General features: G+C 49.6%; 1 protein-coding gene across 8 annotated transcripts in view; it reads right to left on the bottom strand.

Annotated features, from left to right (window-relative positions):
* The window catches only part of FUBP1 (far upstream element binding protein 1), a 153,593-nt gene extending 136,540 nt beyond the window's left edge, over positions 1 to 17,053 (bottom strand). For 3 of the 8 annotated variants that reach the window (XM_063939027.1, XM_063939026.1, XM_063939028.1), the window contains exons 1-13: positions 16,872 to 17,052; positions 14,478 to 14,568; positions 12,958 to 12,996; positions 12,813 to 12,852; positions 12,209 to 12,258; positions 12,048 to 12,119; positions 10,939 to 10,996; positions 10,698 to 10,860; positions 10,514 to 10,612; positions 10,329 to 10,430; positions 9,997 to 10,099; positions 9,730 to 9,830; positions 3,611 to 3,755 (exon numbers count right to left, since the gene is read on the bottom strand). In XM_063939027.1, the coding sequence (XP_063795097.1) occupies positions 3,611 to 3,755; positions 9,730 to 9,830; positions 9,997 to 10,099; positions 10,329 to 10,430; positions 10,514 to 10,612; positions 10,698 to 10,860; positions 10,939 to 10,996; positions 12,048 to 12,119; positions 12,209 to 12,258; positions 12,813 to 12,852; positions 12,958 to 12,996; positions 14,478 to 14,568; positions 16,872 to 16,964 (1,156 nt within the window). In that variant the 5' untranslated portion in view covers positions 16,965 to 17,052. Of the gene's footprint in view, positions 1 to 3,610; positions 3,756 to 9,729; positions 9,831 to 9,996; positions 10,100 to 10,328; positions 10,431 to 10,513; positions 10,613 to 10,697; positions 10,861 to 10,938; positions 10,997 to 12,047; positions 12,120 to 12,208; positions 12,259 to 12,812; positions 12,853 to 12,957; positions 12,997 to 14,477; positions 14,569 to 16,871 lie in introns of all 8 variants that reach the window. The other 5 variants (XR_010186544.1, XM_063939023.1, XM_063939024.1 and 2 more) reach the window with 4 other exon arrangements.
* Positions 17,054 to 20,353: the final 3,300 nt, after the last annotated feature.

The raw sequence follows: 20,353 nt of genomic DNA, 5'->3' as shown, positions 1-20,353 counted from the left end.
TGACTTGCCTGCACAGTCTATCTTTTCTTGCGATGCCGACCTGGCGGGGCCGCGCATCGGGATCGCAAGGTGACTTTCACCTTGCGATTTTGACTATATAGTCAAAATCTCAAGAAAAAAATCACCGTGTGTACACACCTTAAGGTTGTGAGGAAACCTGAAGTAAAAAAAATTTCTTCCCAGCTGTTGCTGTGGATACGAGGTCCCAGAGACCATCCCCAAACAATTCCTCACCCTTATAAAGGCAGAATCTCCATGTGCCTTTTAAAGGCAGCATCACATGTCCACTGCCGGGTTTCTAATACCCTCCTGGCAGAATGGACATTGCATTAATTCTGGATGCCAGCCGGCAAATATCCCTCTGTGCATCCTTCATATATAAGACGTCTTTAATATGCTCTATGTTAGCAAAATATTATCCCTGTCTAGGGTATTAATATTATCTGACAGGGTATCAGACCACGCTGCAGCAGCACTATTTATGCTGAGGCAATTGCAGGTCTCAGTATAGAACCTGAGTGTGTATATACAGAATTCAGGATAGCCTCCTGCTTTTTATCAGCAGGCTCCTTCAAGGTGGCCGTATCCTAAGACGGCAGTGCCACCTTTTTTGACAAACGTGTGAGCGCCTTATCCACCCTAGGGGATATCTCCCAACGTGACCTATCCTCTGGCGGGAAAGGGTACGCCATCAGTAACTTTTTAGAAATTACCAGTTTATCGGGGGAACCCACGCTTCTTTACACACTTCATTCACTCATCTGATGGGGGAACAAAACACTGGCTGCTTTTTCTCCCCAAAAATAAAACCCCTTTTTATGTGGTACTTGGGTTCATGTCAGAAATGTGTAACACATTTTCCATTGCCGAGATCATGTAACGGATGTTCCTAGTGGATTGTGTATATACAGTATTTGCTGGCGTATAAGACTACTTTTTTGCCCTGAAAATCATGCCTCCAAGTGGGGGGGTCATCTTATACGCCGGGTGCACTTCAGTTGGGATAGACATAGCTGTCATAGTGGCCTTCCGATACTCGCCCGGTGCCCATAGTGGCCTCCCGATGCCCGCCCACCTCATTCTACATACCATCCAGTATTGCGCGGTATCCAGTGCGGCCGCGGCGGATCACTAGTGCCAATTACAGGGAGAAGCAGGGACTGGCCGGAGGCGCTGCGGCCGCGTTGTGACCGTACAATGGTGACAATGACAGGTACTGTAATGGCACTAATACTAATGGCACTCATGTGAAACCGGTAACAATAAATGCACACAGGGGTATACTTTTATACATTTTACAACTTTCTCCTCGCCCCCTCCCCCCTTCTTATGCATACCTTGATAAATACTCCCTATCCAAATCTCTTATCAGGTCATGATATACAGTATGTCACAAATCTGATGTTCTTTTACGTTTTATTTGGTGTGTGGACACTGGAAAGAGGTAGTCTTATACGGCGAGTATATAACAAACTATATTTTGAGTGGAAATGTTGGGGGTCGTCTTATACGCCGGCAAATACGGTATATCTCAACCTCGTCGACACTGGAGTCAGACTCCGTGTCGACATCTGTGTCTGCCATCTGAGGTAACGGGCGTTTTTTGAGCCGCTGATGGCCTTTGAGACGCCTGGGCAGGCGCGGGCTGAGAAGCCGGCTGTCCCACAGCTGTTACGTCATCCAGCCTTTTATGTAAGGAGTTGACATTGTCGGTTAATACCTTCCACCTATCCATCCACTCTGGTGTAGGCCCCACAGGGGGCGACATCCCATTTATCGGCCTCTGCTCCGCCTCCACGTAACCTTCCTCATCCAACATGTCGACACAGCCGTTCCGACACACCGCACACACACAGGGAATGCTCTGACTGAGGACAGGACCCCACAAAGTCCTTTGGGGAGACAGAGAGAGTATGCCAGCACACACCAGAGCGCTATATAATGCAGGGATTAACACTATAACTGAGTGATTTTTCCCCCAATAGCTGCTTGTATACATATATTGCACCTAAATTTAGTGCCCCCCCTCTCTTTTTAACCCTTTGAGCCTGAAAACTACAGGGGAGAGCCTGGGGAGCCGTCTTCCAGCTGCACTGTGAAGAAAAAATGGTGCCAGTGTGCTGAGGGAGATAGCCCCGCCCCTTTTTCGGCAGACTTTTCTCCCGCTTTTTTCATGGATTCTGGCAGGGGTAATTTATCACATATATAGCCCTGGGACTATATTGTGATGATTTGCCAGCCAAGGTGTCTTATATTGCCCTCAGGGCACCCCCCCCCCCCCAGCGCCCTGCACCCATCAGTGACCGGAGTGTGAGGTGTGCATGAGGAGCAATGGCGCACAGCTGCAGTGCTGTGCGCTACCTTGTTGAAGACAGAAGTCTTCTGCCGCCGATTTTCCGGAACACTTCTTGCTTCTGGCTCTGTAAGGGGGCCGGCGGCGCGGCTCCGGGAACGAACACTAAGGTCGGGTCCTGCGGTCGATCCCTCTGGAGCTAATATTGTCCAGTAGCCTAAGAAGCCCAAACTACCACCTGTTAGGTAGGTTTGCTTCTTCTCCTTTTAGTCCCTCGCTGCAGTGAGTCTGTTGCCAGCAGATCTCACTGTAAAATAAAAAAACCTAAATATACTTTCTTTCTAGGAGCTCAGGAGATCCCCTAGTGTGCATCCAGCTCAGCCGGGCACAAGAATCTAACTGAGGTCTGGAGGAGGGTCATAGTGGGAGGAGCCAGTGCACACCAGGTAGTCCTAAAGCTTTCTTTAGTTGTGCCCAGTCTCCTGCGGAGCCGCTATTCCCCATGGTCCTTACGGAGTCTCAGCATCCACTTAGGACGTCAGAGAAATAGCGTTACATTAGATTTTACTTTAAGAACAAGTCACATTTGAGCTTATTAGAACACAAAGGACACCACACAATGTCAGGCTATGTACCAATATTGGTACTCAGACCCATTCGATGCTAAACTGGCTCCCATGTACTAATTTCAGCTTCCAGATCAGGGAAACAGCTATTTCTGCTAACTTCAGGGCATTAGGAGGCACCAAGTACACGGTAACTACAATCAAAAGGTAACAAGCGCTCTTGATAAAGCAAAAAATTAGTCAACCACAGAACAAATTAATATCTACTATATAAATCATGCAGATACCAGAGAAGAAAACGCAGGTTCTTTTATATGGTTAAGTAAAGTAAAACCACCACAATGTGCAGACACTGAAGAGGTCACAGAACATTTTCAGCTGTCCGCATTATAAACAAACCCAGAGAGACTGTGAAAGGCCCAAGGCCGGACAAACGTCAGGGGCAACAAACGTCAGGGGCAACGGGCAATACTGGCAATGTGTGGGACGATTTCCCTTTGTCCCGGATCATGCCAGACTGCCAGCACACACTGTACCAGGCCACAAGTGATATCTTCTGGTTACCCGTGTGGCTGACCAGAAGATGACGATTCCGCGGTCGGGCATAGACGATATGTATGGATTTGTCAATGCAATGACTAATTGTGCCTATACTGTCCTACTATGTACCCAGCTTACGAATGACAATGCTGAGCATGCTTAACCTAAACAAGAAATAAAATAAAAAACTATATACAGTGAGAATAATTACCTTTTCCAATTATGAGCCCAGTTTTTACAGTGGGGACAACAAAGTTAAACTCTTGCAGCCCTCCCGGAGGGCCCATGTTCCAGTTGCCTTGTCCTCTTCCCCTGCCCCTTCCACCTGGACCACCGGGTCCACCACCATTCCCGGACTGTAGGGAGAAAAGATCACAATTGTACACACACTAATGGGGAGTTTGTTTCTTGTTACAGAAAGATTGCAGGGACAACAAGACTATATACCTAGATGTCCATTATGCTACAAAACAGGACCTCAATTCCAGATACTCAGGGGTATAGTTACTAATGTGCAGGCTTACAAAAGTGATGTTGCCCATAGCAACCGAATTCTAGCTATAGATAAATTAAGAATTTACTTACCGATAATTCTATTTCTCGTAGTCCGTAGTGGATGCTGGGACTCCGTAAGGACCATGGGGAATAGCGGCTCCGCAGGAGACAGGGCACAAAAGTAAAGCTTTAGGATCAGGTGGTGTGCACTGGCTCCTCCCCCATGACCCTCCTCCAAGCCTCAGTTAGGATACTGTGCCCGGACGAGCGTACATAATAAGGAAGGATTTTGAATCCCGGGTAAGACTCATACCAGCCACACCACACAACTTGTGATCTGAACCCAGTTAACAGTATGATAAAACGTAGGAGCCTCTGAAAGATAGCTCACAACAATAAACAACCCGATGTTATTGTAACAATAACTATATACAAGTATTGCAGACAATCCGCACTTGGGATGGGCGCCCAGCTTCCACTACGGACTACGAGAAATAGAATTATCGGTAAGTAAATTCTTATTTTCTCTGACGTCCTAAGTGGATGCTGGGACTCCGTAAGGACCATGGGGATTATACCAAAGCTCCCAAACGGGCGGGAGAGTGCGGATGACTCTGCAGCACCGAATGAGAGAACTCCAGGTCCTCCTCAGCCAGGGTATCAAATTTGTAGAATTTAGCAAACGTGTTCGCCCCTGACCAAGTAGCTGCTCGGCAAAGTTGTAAAGCCGAGACCCCTCGGGCAGCCGCCCAAGATGAGCCCACTTTCCTTGTGGAATGGGCTTTAACAGATTTTGGCTGTGGCAGGCCTGCCACAGAGTGTGCAAGCTGAATTGTACTACAAATCCAACGAGCAATCGTCTGCTTAGAAGCAGGAGCACCCAGCTTGTTGGGTGCATACAGGATGAACAGCGAGTCAGATTTTCTGACTCCAGCCGTCCTGGAAACATATTTTCCGGCCTTGACAACGTCTAGCAACTTGGAGTCCTCCAAGTCCCTAGTAGCTGCAGGCACCACAATAGGTTGGTTCAGGTGGACGCTGAAACCACCTTAGGGAGAAACTGAGGACGAGTCCTCAATTCCGCCCTGTCCGAATGGAAAATCAGATAAGGGCTTTTACAGGATAAAGCCGCCAATTCTGACACGCGCCTGGCCCAGGCCAGAGCCAACAGCATGACCACTTTTCCTGAGAGATATATTTTAACTCCATAGATTTAAGTGGGTCAAACCAATGTGACTTTTGGGACCCAAAAACTACATTGAGATCCCAAGGTGCCACTGAAGGCACCAAAGGAGACTGTATATGCAGTACCCCTTTTACAAACGTCTGAACTTCAGGGACTGAAGCTAGTTCTTTTTGGAAGAAAATTGAGAGAGCCGAAATTTGAACCTTAATGGACCCCAATTTCAGGCCCATAGACACTCCTGTTTGCAGGAAATGTAGGAATCGTCGAATTTCCTCCGTCGGGCCTTACTGGCCTCGCACCACGCAACATATTTTCGCCAAATGCGGTGATAATGTTTTGCGGTTACATCCTTCCTGGCTTTGATCAGGATAGGGATGACTTCATTCGGAATGCCTTTTTCCTTCAGGATCCGGCGTTCAACCGCCATGCCGTCAAACGCAGCCGCGGTAAGTCTTGGAACAGACAGGGTCCTTGCTGGAGCAGGTCCCTTCTTAGAGGTAGAGGCTACGGATCCTCCGTGAGCATCTCTTGAAGTTCCGGTTACCAAGTCCTTCTTGGCCAATCCGAATCCACGAATATAGTGCTTACTCCTCTCCATCTTATCAATCTCAGTACCTTGGGTATGAGAGGCAGAGGAGGGAACCCATACACTGATTGGTACACCCACGGTGTTACCAGAGCCTTTACAGCTATTGATTGAGGGTCCCTTGACCTGGCGCAATACCTGTCGAGTTTTTCCCAACGGTTTATAATCATGTGGAGGACTTCTGGGTGAAGTTCCCATTCTCCCGGGTGGAGGTCGTGCTGAGGAAATCTGCTTCCCAGTTGTCCACTCCCGGAATGAATACTGCTGACAGTGCTATCACATGGTTTTCCGCCCAGCGAAGAATCCTTGCAGCTTCTGCCATTGCCCTCCTGCTTCTTGTGGCACCCTGTCTGTTTACGTGGGTGACTGCCGTAATGTTGTCCGACTGGATCAACACCGGCTGACCTTGAAGCAGAGGTCTTGCTAAGCTTAGAGCATTGTAAATGGCCCTTAGCTTCAGATATTTATGTGAAGTGATGTCTCCAGGCTTGACCATAAGCCCTGGATATTCCTTCCCTGTGTGACTGCTCCCCAGCCTCGCAGGCTGGCATCCGTGGTCACCAGGACCCAGTCCTGAATGCCGAATCTGCGGCCCTCTAGAAGATGAGCACTCTGCAACCACCACAGGAGGGATACCCCTGTCCTTGGTGACAGGGTTATCCGCTGATGCATCTGAAGATGCGACCCGGACCATTTTTCCAGTAGGTCCCACTGGAAAGTCCTTGCGTGGAATCTGCCAAATGGGATTGCTTCGTAGGAAGCCACCATTTTTACACAGAACCCTTGTGCATTGATGCACCGAGACTTGGCTCGGTTTTAGGAGGTTCCTGACTAGCTCGGATAACTCCCTGGCTTTCTCCTCCGGGAGATACACCTTCTTTCTGGACTGTGTCCAGGATCATCCCTAGGAACAGAAGACAAGTCGTCGGAACCAGCTGCGATTTTGGAATATTGAGAAACCAATCGTGCTGCCGCAACACTACCTGAGATAGTGCTACACTGACCTCCAACTGTTCCCTGGATCTTACCCTTATCAGGGAATCGTCCAAGTAAAGAATAACTAAAATTCCCTTCCTTCGAAGGATCATCATCATTTCGGTCCTTACTTTAGTAAAGACCCGGGGTGCCGTGGACCATCCCTACGGCAGCGTCTGAACTGATAGTGACAGTTCTGTACCATAACCTGCGGTACCCTTGGTGAGAAGGGCAAATTTTTTGACATGAAGGTAAGCATCCTTGATGTCCCGAGACATCATGTAGTCCCCTTCTTCCAGGTTCGCAATCACTGCTCTGAGTGACTCAATCTTGAATTTGAACCGCTGTATTCAAAGATTTTAGATTTAGAATCGGTCTCACCGAGCCGTCTGGCTTCGGTACCACAATAGTGTGGAATAATACCCCGTTTCCTTTTGCAGGAGGGGTACCTTGATTATCACCTGCTGGGAATACAGCTTGTGAATGGCTTCCAAAACTGCCTCCCTGTCAGAGGGAGACGTCGGTAAAACCGACTTTTGGAAACAGCGAGGGGGAGACGCCTCGAATTCCAATTTGTACCCCTGAAATATTACCTGAAGGATCCAGGGGTCTACTTGCGAGTGAGCCCACTGCGCACTGAAATTCATTGAGAACGGGCCCCCACCGTGCCTGAGCTTGTAAAGCCCTAGCATCATACTGAGGGCTTGGCAGAGGCGGGAAAGGGTTTCTGTTCCTGGGAACTGGCTCATCTCTGTAGCCTTTTTCCTCTCCCTCTGTCACGAGCAGAAAAGAGGAACCTTTTGTCCGCTTGCCAACAAAGGACTGCGCCTGATAATACTGCGTCTTATTTTGAGAGGCGACCTGGGGTACAAACGTGGATATCCCAGCTGTTGCCGTGGCCACCAGGTCTGAAAGACCGACCCCAAATGCCTTTTTTTAAGGCAATACTTCCAAATGCCGTTTGGAATCCGCCTCACCTGACCACTTTACTGGTAGAATTGGACAACGCACTTATACTTGATGCCAGTCGGCAATATTCCGCTGTGCATCTCGCATATATTTTAAATGCTCTATAGGCAATAATATACTGTCCTTATCTAGGATATCAATATTTCCAGTCAGGGAATCCGACCACGCCAACCCAGCACTGCACATCCAGGCTGAGGCGATTGCTGGTCGCAGTATAACACCAGTATGTGTGTAAATACATTTTAGGATACCCTCCTGCTTTCTATCAGCAGGATCCTTAAGGGCGGCCATCTCAGGAGAGGGTAGAGCCCTTGTTCTTACAAGCGTGTGAGCGCCTTATCCCCCCTAGGGGGTGTTTCCCAACGCACCCTAACCTCTGGCGGGAAAAGGTATACTGCCAATAACTTTTTAGAAATTATCAATTGTTATCGGGGGGAAACCCACGCATCATCACACACCTCATTTTATTTCTCAGATTCAGGAAAACTACAGGTAGTTTTTCCTCACCAAACATAATACCCCTTTTTGGTGGTACTCATTATCAGAAATGTGTAAACATTTTCCCTTGCCTCATGTAACGTGTGGCCCTATTGGAAATCACGGTTGTCTCTTCACCGTCGACACAGGAGTCAGTATCCGTGTCGGCGTCTGTATCTGCCATCTGAGGTAACGGGCGCTTTAAAGCCCCTGACGGCCTATGAGACGTTTGGACAGGCACAAGCTGAGTAGCCGGCTGTCTCATGTCAACCACTGTCTTTATACAGAGCTGACACTGTCACGTAATTTTCAACAGTACATCCACTCAGGTGTCGACCCCCTAGGGGGTGACATCACTATTACAGGCAATCTGCTCCGTCTCCACATCATTTTTCTCCTCATACATGTCGACACAAACGTACCGACACACAGGGAATGCTCTGATAGAGGACAGGACCCCACTAGCCCTTTGGGGAGACAGAGGGAGAGTTTGCCAGCACACACCAAAGCGCTATAAACTGTATAGGGACAACCTTATAATAAGTGTCTATCCCTTATAGCTGCTTATATATATTTTTAGCCAAATAAGTGCCCCCCCTCTCTGTTGTACCCTGTTTCTGTAGTGCAGGGGAGAGTCTGGGAGCCTTCCTACCAGCGGAGCTGTGTGGGAAAATGGCGCCGTGTGCTGAGGAGATAGGCCCCGCCTCCTTCTCGGCGGGCTCTTCTCCCGCTTTTATCTGGAAAACTGGCAGGGGTTAAATACATCCATATAGCCCAGGGGCTATATGTGATGTATTTTTTGCCATAGGAGGTATTTACATTGCTGCCCAGGGCGCCCCCCCCCCCAGCGCCCTGCACCCTCAGTGACCGCAGTGTGAAGTGTGCTGGGAGCAATGGCGCACAGCTGCAGTGCTGTGCGCTACCTTAATGAAGACAGGAACGTCTTCTGCCGCCGATTTCTGGACCTCTTCACTCTTCAGCATCTGTAAGGGGGCCGGCGGCGCAGCTCCGGGACCCATCCAGGCTGTACCTGTGATCGTCCCTCTGGAGCTAATGTCCAGTAGCCAAGAAGCCCAATCCACTCTGCACGCAGGTGAGTTCGCTTCTTCTCCCCTTAGTCCCTCGATGCAGTGAGCCTGTTGCCAGCAGGTCTCACTGAAAATAAAAAACCTATTTAAACTTTACTTCTAAGCAGCTCAGGAGAGCCACCTAGCCTGCACCCTTCTCGTTCGGGCACAAAAATCTAACTGAGGCTTGGAGGAGGGTCATGGGGGGAGGAGCCAGTGCACACCACCTGATCCTAAAGCTCTACTTTTGTGCTTCGTCTCCTGCAGAGCCGCTATTCCCCATGGTCCTTACGGAGTCCCAGCATCCACTTAGGACGTCAGAGAAAATAGACTAATTGGTTACTATGGGCGTCTCCTCTTCTTTAAAGCTGCACTTAAGTAAAACATACCCCCAACAATCTATAAAGGGCTTCACAGTTCTGTTGTGTTCCAATTCACCCCATTAAAGGTTCAGATATTGTAAAGGACATTCCAGAAGTGCATGCTTCCTCCTTCCCATGTATGAAACCACTACTTGGACCCCACAGTGCTCTGTGGACACCTTTACAATTAATCGGGAGGAAAAGAAAGCAAACCTGTACACTGCGCAGTAGATCTGTGATAATCTCCGCTGCGTGCTGACATCTGTCCGGGGGGCCGGTGATCTGAGCTATTCTTTCTGGAGTTGAACCATCATCTGCAGCCAAAAAAATCATAAAGTGCGTGCCGTTACACTACAAATCAAAGCATGCCCTGCCACAGTGTAAGCAATATCGTGACAGGGCTTGCTGGGATGTGTAGTCTCACAGCAGCTGGAGGGATGCTTATTGCCCACATCTGGTAGGCATCACAGAGATACACACCTGGTTTAAACTGTATCCTAACACCTGCATCATTCTGGATTTTCTTGATCATTTCTCCATTTCTTCCTATTACAATTCCAACTGCAAACCGCGGTATTGGGACCTTAATACACAAAAACACAGACCATATAATGCAATGTCTGCCCTGGAGGGTGCCTGTAGTACTTTCTGGTGTACGTAGCTGTTCATTATATCATAGTAAGTGTTAATAGTAAATGTAGTGTGCAAATGGAAAATGCATCAGTAAGCATGCAAATGGTCGCATACAGATAATTATTGTGTGTGGCATGGGCCAGTGCCATAGGAAATGGGCGTTCAGCAGGAATACTTACATCTATCCCTTCGTTTCCGCCTATTCTTGAGCCATACTCATTCCTGGTTTCTCTGAAACCTCCCTGGTCACGTATTAATTCTAATACCATATCCTTTGCTTGCTGTAAAGAAACGCATGTTGAAGTCCGTCATTTTCCGCATTGTTTAACTAGCATCATGTAGCCCTGATTAGTTGATTTATTACCTGCACTTTGTATGGATCCCCTGTAATTCGTAATGGCTTGTCTGATCCCGTGTTCTGGGGTCCATCTTGAATCATCACCATTTTAACCCCTGCACGTTCCTGAAATGAAAGGTAAATGACGTGTCTCAGCAACTAATCATTGGCTTAGTAGCTAAGCAACGGGCAAAAGGCTTATCGGCCATACCTGAAGTTGTTTGATTGTCTCTCCTCCTTTTCCAATAACCAGGCCGGCTTTACTGGCTGGGATCATGATTTCCTGAACAGCATTTCCTGGGCCGTCTCCATGATGGTATCCTGGTGTCGGCCTTCCCTTTTCAACAATCTGATCGAGAAGCCTCTTCGCCCCTCTTCAAAATAAAATCAGTGTCACTTATACGCAACTGACAGCAACTAGATCAAGCAAGTACATTGAATGTTCTACTTACTGGACTGAATCAGGGGTACCGGTTAACATGCAGGATCGGTCAGGCATGCCGCCGCTATCTGAAATGGACCACACAGTTAAACCAACGCAATTACCCCACAGGAAAACCATATAGAAGGGACAATTATCACTGTAATTTTCTCCCAAGCCCTCAACAACTGCTACTAATAAGGATTTTTGTGGGATTTGCAATTTTTCTTTCTACCACTCAAAGTGCTAAGAGACCTATTTATTCATATATACGTAAAAGCCAAAATGTTACAATCTTCTTCACTGCATATCAGGGCAATGAACAATGCACGAGATTAACATGTCCCGGCAGAGTGCGAGTATTTACTACCTGGTTCTGATTGAGAGGGAGGAAATCCCTCTCTGAAGATAACTGCTGAAGAGGGTTAATGTTGGCGTTAGCAAACATGATCAAGGTGCGAAAGGATGAACTTTTGGGAGCTCTATATACAGATGGAGCCATGCTTATCTTGGCTTCTCTGCTGCGCCTAGGTGCACCATGGTTTATTAGCATAAGCCTTTCATCTATTGTTCTCAGATGCAATACAATACAGAGAGAATACAGCAGGGGATTAAGTCTGACTGCCCTGGCTCACGTAATCCTATTACAAGACAAGATAAAGATGGCTCCATCTGTACGGGACTATTACACGGTCCACAGACAGCTATAGGGACTACTACTGTGATGCTTAACAAGTGCAAGTACCCTTTAGAGCAGCGATGGCTAACCTTGACACTCCAGCTGTTGAACTAAACATCCCAGCATGCCCTGCTACAGTTTTCCTATTTGGCCTTGCTAAAACTGATGCAGGGCATGCTGGGATGTGTAGTTCAACAGCTGGAGTGTCAAGGTTAGCCATCACTGCTTTAGAGGGTTGTTGCCTTTTATTAGCGTCAGGACCATTTGCCAAATAATTATTATTATGGAAAGATAAATAGGTGCCTTAATAGTGAAACCTGAGTTGCTGGGAAGAATGCAGTATATAAATTAATTAGGAGTAAGACTGCATTTCATTTCCTACAGTAATCTGACAGACTAACACCCTTACAAAAATGTCCACTACATTCTCATTTTCAAAAATAAATCTTAAGTCAAATTACCAGGAGCGATTTGTATCTTACATCCGGATTCTTGCTGAATGCGCGATATCTGTTCTCCGCCTCTGCCAATTACTAACACAGAAAGGAAGAAAATTAAAAAATAAATAAAATAAAATAAAAAATCACAAAGACACCACTTGGGCGAGTTATGTTATACTCACTGAATCCCACCATTCCATCTGGAACCTTGTATTCTTCAGTAAGAACAGACCTGAAAAAAGCAAACACTGTCACTAACATTCAAAGCTTTAATACTAGGATCTGAGGGAGGGGGGGGAGGGCATTCAATGGCTTACTGACACCATTTGATTATTTTTCCAGTGGGCAAGAGTACTGCAGGTGCCCATTACACACTGCAATTATCGCACCCAAATGCGCTGGGTTTGGCTGCATAAAGTCTAAACTATAGGACTCGCAGCTGAAACTGCGATTTGGATGCTGCCACCTCAGGAGGGGAGCAAGCAGAAATCTGCAAGACAATTGAATAGCTGTCGGTGCCCAATAAAACAATTAAATTCCACCATGAAGTGGGAAACTGCATCCAGACAAGTATCAAATGAATGCCCATACAGATAGACACCTGGCATCTAGCTAACAGAGGTGAACTGTATAGTAGGAAATTCATTTCTATAGAAGCCAGGGACAATACTGCAACAGGAATTTTACAATCAATTTGTTCTTGAATAACCCCAAAAAATAAATGCGATAATCAGGGTTAACATGACATGGTAATAGGTGAGGATATAAGCTGCATACACTACTCACCTCTGTTGCTGGTGCATGGAGGGCATCGGAGGGGCGAATGCTTTGAGAAAGAAAACAAATGTTTACATTACACCAAATGTTGAATCCTATGCCAGGTTGTTCATAAAGGAATGTTAAGCACATGCAGATTAATGACAGTACTTACAGTCATTTGTAGGAGCAACTTTCTTTGCCTCTGGTTGATCTAAAACATCAAAAATTATTTGACATTCAGCAACAATTCACATTCATGTAGACAGTACGAGACCACCTGCTGGTGATGCTGTATAAACCCCTGCAAATCATACGGTCAGAGGAGCGGCATTTAACCAGTGATTGCTTCTGCCTGGCTTTACAGACCCTTCCAATAGCAGCTGACACCGGCTACTCTACACTGACCTAAAGGTAGCCCTGAAGGGGGAAGGCTACAGCAAGGCCCGCTGCTGGAGGTAGCCGCAAGTAGACTATACACATTGATCCACGGAAAGCATCTGTACCAGGGGTGGGCAATAAGTGGCCTTCCGGCTGCTTTAGAACTACACATCCCAGCATGCCCTGCCACAGTTTTGCTATTTGGCCATGCCAAAACTGTTGCTCAGGATATGCCACCATAGGTGTGGAGACAATGGGAAATTTGAGCAACACGATATGAGCTGTCTCTGCAGCATATTTCTGCATATCACCCAGCGTTCTGTTCAGCAGCATGTAATGACAGTAAAACCTAGCGGCTGTGGCTGAGACAGGAAAAAGCAGCATGGACCGCTGCTGAACTAGACAGGGCGGGCGAGTAGTACATTTTTAAAGATGAATTCACTTTGGTAAATCAGTATTGTAACAGGGCAAAGGTATCAGTGACGTGCGGTGAGGTAAATGCACAGGGAACCACTGGCTAGTATGAGAGAATATACACATATACCCTGCCATAAGAAACGGTCTGAAGTTAACGCTTAAGAGGGAAATTCGTTTTCATACCAAAACCGATTGGATTTAGACGCGTCTACTGACTCAACCCATCTACAGACATGGTTATGGCACCTAAATGTGCCAGTTGGGCAACTAAACCACAGACTTCCTACACATTGCTTCTTGCCACCTTAGGAGGCTGCGAGAAGAAATTTGTCTCAGCATCTGCATGGAGCAACAATTGAATAGCTTTGTTAGGCGCCATCTAGAGGCAGCTGAATGGGAAACAGCTGAATCCCCTCCCCATAACCACTACTAATCCTGATTTACAGGTGTCTCACATATAAGTCCTACCAATAAAATGTACACGTTAAGTGTTTTCAGGAACATACTAATGCTAAAGACATTGCAGCGATTATTCATACATAGATCCCCAAGAGCCAACAAGCAGAAACATTCAATGACTGCACGTCTATAAATATTGCTTCATTTATACAAGCCATTGTCTAAAATATTGCAGCTTACGATTGACTGTCCTTACCAACATTTACTAGCATTTTATGTAAGGGCGTACACACAGAGCGCAGTGCCCTCAGATAAGACAGTCATAAACTGGAGAATGCACTAAGCTAAATGCAAACAGGAAGTGTCTGTATCCAGCGCTAGAGAATGAGGAACAGGAGACTGCAGCCACTTCCTGCTGTGCACACTGTGCCCAATGCATAGTAACACAGGACACAATAGTAATGTACATGTGAAAGGAGGGAAAACCCACACACACACCTCCGTCATCAAGCGGCCTCTTCTGCCCGCTAAAGCCATAGTCGTTTGAATTGATGGTTGGCCCGGCATCACCTCCGATCTTCGCAGCAATCTGTAACAGAACAGGACTGATTAGATCTTAATTTCCAGAGAAAGTGATCCATCCGATAAACTAACCCACAATCAAGCGAATGTATTTTTTTTTTCAAACTTAAAGCTCCCTTTATGCTATATTCCCAGGCCATTTGCCAATTCATAATTTTCCCCCATATGCTTGAACCTTTATACTCATTGAACAGCAGAGTCGGAAACCCATTGAGAACGTCTCTGGAAAGTGTACGTGAAATGCAGACAGAATTGCTCTACATTGATAAGAGGTTGCACTGAGCCTTCCCCATGCATTCATCGGCCTAGTAACACTTCCACGCAGCAGCCCTGGCTCGCCTACTACATACAGAACACAGGAGCGCTCACGGAACATGTGGATGCAGAGCACTGGGCATTTACGGTACAAGACATGTGCTACATAAAGCAGAACTCTTCTACAGGGGACATTGTGTACCTCTCACTGGTACATGCCATCTGAGGAGAGACAAGAGTGATGTTACCCTTTTCACGCGGTGCCCGCCACCTGGTGTCACCCTGTCCTGTACCACGTAGCTGTGTGCCACATACAATAGCACTGGTACCAGACTAGATGAGGGGGTCAGATAAAACTGGGGGTCTACAGGCTTACTGCGGAGTGTCAGGGGCAGCAACGATATTAGGAGTACACAAATATACATAGCCGGTAAGGTGTCCCACCCCACAATGCCAGCGGCCCCACAATGCCACCATGCCGTGCCAGCTGCCCCACAATGCCATCCATGCCATGCCAGCAGCCCCACAATGCCACATACACCCCAATGCCAGGGACCCAAGAAAGCAAATTGTACCCCATCAACCCCAATACCAGGGACTTGCCACTGGGGAGCCCCCTAAAATAGTGTCTACTGAGGAGCCCATCCCCCAATATCAGAGACCCCTCCTCTCTCGTGCCCGTCGCCCCCCAATCCCGGGATCTCCTCTCCCGTGCCCGTCGCCCCCCAATCCCGGGATCTCCTCTCCGGTGCCCGTCGCCCCCCAATCCCGGGATCTCCTCTCCGGTGCCCGTCGCCCCCCAATCCCGGGATCTCCTCTCCGGTGCCCGTCGCCCCCCAATCCCGGGATCTCCTCTCCGGTGCCCGTCGCCCCCCAATCCCGGGATCACCTCTCCAGAGCCCGTCGCCCCCCAATCCCGGGATCTCCTCTCCCGTGCCCGTCGCCCCCCAATCCCGGGATCTCCTCTCCGGTGCCCGTCGCCCCCCAATCCCGGGATCTCCTCTCCGGTGCCCGTCGCCCCCCAATCCCGGGATCTCCTCTCCGGTGCCCGTCGCCCCCCAATCCCGGGATCTCCTCTCCGGTGCCCGTCGCCCCCCAATCCCGGGATCTCCTCTCCGGTGCCCGTCGCCCCCCAATCCCGGGATCTCCTCTCCGGTGCCCGTCGCCCCCCAATCCCGGGATCTCCTCTCCGGTGCCCGTCGCCCCCCAATCCCGGGATCTCCTCTCCGGTGCCCGTCGCCCCCCAATCCCGGGATCTCCTCTCCGGTGCCCGTCGCCCCCCAATCCCGGGATCTCCTCTCCGGAGCCCGTCGCCCCCCAATCCCGGGATCACCTCTCCGGAGCCCGTCGCCCCCCAATCCCGGGATCTCCTTTCCCGTCGCCCCCCAATCCCGGGATCTCCTTTCCCGTCGCCCCCCAATCCCGGGATCTCCTCTCCCGTCGCCCCCCAATCCCGGGATCTCCTCTCCGGAGCCTATCTCCCCAGTACGCGGGACCCCTCCACCATCCCCCGCAATACCAGGGTAACAGGGAAGCCACATGGAAGATGCGGGACACGGAGCCCTGGAAAGTGCGGGCCCGGGGATAGTACATGGCACCGCGGGCGGGCCCGGGGATAGTACATGGCACCGCGGGCGGGCCCGGGGATAGTACATGGCACCGCGGGCGGGCCCGGGGATAGTACATGGCATCGCGGGCGGGCCCGGGGATAGTACATGGCATCGCGGGCGGGCCCGGGGATAGTACATGGCATCGCGGGCGGGCCCGGGGATAGTACATGGCATCGCGGGCGAGCCCGGGGATAGTACATGGCATCGCGGGCGGGCCCGGGGATAGTACATGGCATCGCGGGCGGGCCCGGGGATAGTACATGGCATCGCGGGCGGGCCCGGGGATAGTACATGGCATCGCGGGCGGGCCCGGGGATAGTACATGGCATCGCGGGCGGGCCCCGGAGCGGGACGCGCGGTCACCAGAGCGGGAGCACGCGGTCCGCCAGGCCCACGCCACGCGTGTGAAGGTCTCCGCGGCCTCTCTCCCCCCTGCTCGCCTCACCTGTCTCGCCCGCTGGAGCGCGTCCTTGAAGGCGTCGTTGACCCCGGCGGCGGAGCCCCCGCTGGGGGGAGGTACGGTGGAGTAGTCGGCCATGTCAGGGGAGCAGCTCTCCGTGTGCGTGTGTGAGGTGAGAGCGAGAGAAGATGGCGCCGGCAGCAGCAGCAGCACTGACTCCGCCCACCGGAGGCCTAACCCCGCCTGACGTCACCGGACGGAGATCTCGCGGGAGCCGCGCTGTGCGGCGTGCTGGAGACGGGGCTCTCGCGAGAGGAGGCGGTGGCGGCGTCACGTGCGGCCCCTCCCTCTCCCCCTCCAACCCCACCCGCCGCTGGGCCGTGGTCTGTGGCGGGAATGAGGATCCCCTCCCCCCCTCATGCTGCCGGCGGCATGGCGCAGGGACAAGATGGCGGCGCACACACGTACTTATTACAATGTGTGTGATCCTGTGTGGCCTGTGTTGTGTCTTATGTGACACCTGCCCGTGGCGTGTATAATATCCACTCACCTCAGCTTATTGTCCTTTTCTCTATCGTCCTAAGTGGATGCTGGGGTTCCTGAAAGGACCATGGGGAATAGCGGCTCCGCAGGAGACAGGGCACAAAAAAGTAAAGCTTTACTAGGTCAGGTGGTGTGCACTGGCTCCTCCCCCTATGACCCTCCTCCAGACTCCAGTTAGATTTTGTGCCCGAACGAGAAGGGTGCAATCTAGGTGGCTCTCCTAAAGAGCTGCTTAGAGAAAGTTTAGTTTAGGTTTTTTTCTTTACAGTGAGTCCTGCTGGCAACAGGATCACTGCAACGTGGGACTTAGGGGGAAAGTAGTAAACTCACCTGCATGCAGAGTGGATTTGCTGCTTGGCTACTGGACACCATTAGCTCCAGAGGGATCGAACACAGGCCCAGCCGTGGAGTCCGGTCCCGGAGCCGCGCCGCCGACCCCCTTGCAGATGCTGAAGCGTGAAGAGGTCCGGAAACCGGCGGCTGAAGACTCCTCAGTCTTCATAAGGTAGCGCACAGCACTGCAGCTGTGCGCCATTTTCCTCTCAGCACACTTCACTGGGCAGTCACTGAGGGTGCAGAGCGCTGGGGGGGGGCGCTCTGAGAGGCAAATATAAACCTTATACAAGGCTAAAAATACCTCACATATAGCCCATAGGGGCTATATGGAGATATTTAACCCCTGCCTGACTGGAAAAATAGCGGGAGAAGAACCCGCCGAAAAAGGGGCGGGGCCTATCTCCTCAGCACACGGCGCCATTTTCTGTCACAGCTTCGCTGGTCAGAACGGCTCCCAGGTCTCTCCCCTGCACTGCACTACAGAAACAGGGTAAAACAGAGAGGGGGGGCACATTAATGGCTATATATATATATATTAAAGCAGCTATAAGGGAGCACTTAATATAAGGATATCCCTTGTATATATAGCGCTTTGTGGTGTGTGCTGGCAGACTCTCCCTCTGTCTCCCCAAAAGGGCTAGTGGGTCCTGTCTTCATTAGAGCATTCCCTGTGAGTTTGCGGTGTGTGTCGGTACGTGGTGTCGACATGTATGAGGACGATATTGGTGTGGAGGCGGAGCAATTGCCAAATATGCAGATGTCACCCCCCAGGGGGTCGACACCAGAATGGATGCCTTTATTTGTGGAATTACGTGACAGACCCAGACACAGGCACTGATTCCAGTGACGACGGTAGAAATTCAAACGTATTTTCCAGTAGGGCCACACGTTATATGATTTTGGCAATGAAGGAGACGTTACATTTAGCTGATACTACAGATACCGTAAAACAGGGTATTATGTATGGTGTGAAAAAACTACAAACAGTTTTTCCTGAATCAGAAGAATTAAATGACGTGTGTGATGAAGCGTGGGTTGCTCCTGATAAAAAGTTGATAATTTCAAAAAAAGTTATTGGCATTATACCCTTTCCCGCCAGAGGTTAGGGCGCGCTGGGAAACACCCCCTAAGGTGGACAAGGCGCTCACACGCTTATCCAAACAAGTGGCGTTACCCTCTCCTGAGACGGCCGCACTTAAGGATCCATCAGATAGAAAGATGGAAGTTATTCAAAAGAATATATACACACATGCAGGTGTTATACTACGACCAGCTATAGCAACTGCCTGGATGTGCAGTGCTGGAGTAGTTTGGTCAGAATCCCTGATTGAAAATATTGATACCCTAGATAGGGACAATGTTTTACTGTCGTTAGAACAAATAAAGGATGCATTTATCTATATGCGTGATGCACAGAGGGATATTTGCACACTGGCATCTCGGGTGAGTGCTATGTCCATTTCAGCCAGAAGAGCCTTATGGACACGACAGTGGACAGGCGATGCGGATTCAAAACGTCACATGGAGGTTTTGCCGTATAAAGGGGAGGAGTTATTTGGAGTTGGTCTATCAGACTTGGTGGCCACGGCTACTGCCGGGAAATCCACTTTTTTACCTCAAGTCACTCCCCAACAGAGAAAGGCACCGACCTTTCAACCGCAGCCTTTTCGCTCCTTTTCGCTCCTACAAAAATAAGAGAGCAAAGGGCTTGTCGTACCTGCCACGAGGCAGAGGAAGAGGGAAGAGACACCAACAGGCAGCTCCTTCCCAGGAACAGAAGCCCTCCCCGGCTCCTGCAAAAACCTCAGCATGACGCTGGGGCCTCTCAAGCGGACTCGGGGACAGTGGGGGGCCGTCTCAAAAATTACAGCGCGCAGTGGGCTCACTCGCAGGTAGACCCCTGGATCCTGCAGATAATATCTCAGGGGTACAGGTTGGAATTAGAGACGGATCCTCCTCATCGTTTCCTGAAGTCTGCCTTACCAACCGTCTCTTCCGAAAGGGAGAGGGTGTTGGAAGCCATTCACAAGCTGTACGCTCAGCAGGTGATAGTCAAAGTACCCCTATTACAACAAGGAAAGGGGTATTATTCCACTCTATTTGTGGTACCGAAGCCGGATGGCTCGGTAAGGCCTATTCTAAATCTGAAGTCCTTGAACCTCTACATAAAAAAGTTCAAGTTCAAGATGGAGTCACTCAGAGCAGTGATAGCGAACCTGGAAGAAGGGGACTTTATGGTATCCTTGGACATCAAGGATGCGTATCTACACGTTCCGATTTACCCCGCACACCAGGGGTACCTCAGGTTCATTGTTCAAAACTGTCACTATCAGTTTCAGACGCTGCCGTTCGGATTGTCCACGGCGCCTCGGGTCTTTACCAAGGTAATGGCCGAGATGATGATTCTTCTTCGAAGAAAAGGCGTATTAGTTATCCCATACTTGGACGATCTCCTAATAAGGGCAAGGTCCAGAGAACAGCTGGAGACAGCTTTAGCACTATCTCAAGAGGTGCTAAGACAACACGGGTGGATTCTGAATATTCCAAAATCCCATTTAATCCCGACAACTCGTCTGCTGTTCCTAGGAATGATTCTGGACACGGTTCAGAAAAAGGTTTTCCTTCCAGAGGAAAAAGCCAAGGAGTTA

Source organism: Pseudophryne corroboree, chromosome 9 (genome assembly GCF_028390025.1).
Source record: "Pseudophryne corroboree isolate aPseCor3 chromosome 9, aPseCor3.hap2, whole genome shotgun sequence".
In the NCBI taxonomy this organism is placed as follows: domain Eukaryota; kingdom Metazoa; phylum Chordata; class Amphibia; order Anura; family Myobatrachidae; genus Pseudophryne; species Pseudophryne corroboree.
The sequence above is the reverse complement of the archived record's forward strand: the minus strand, read 5'-3'. Positions and strand labels throughout refer to the sequence as shown.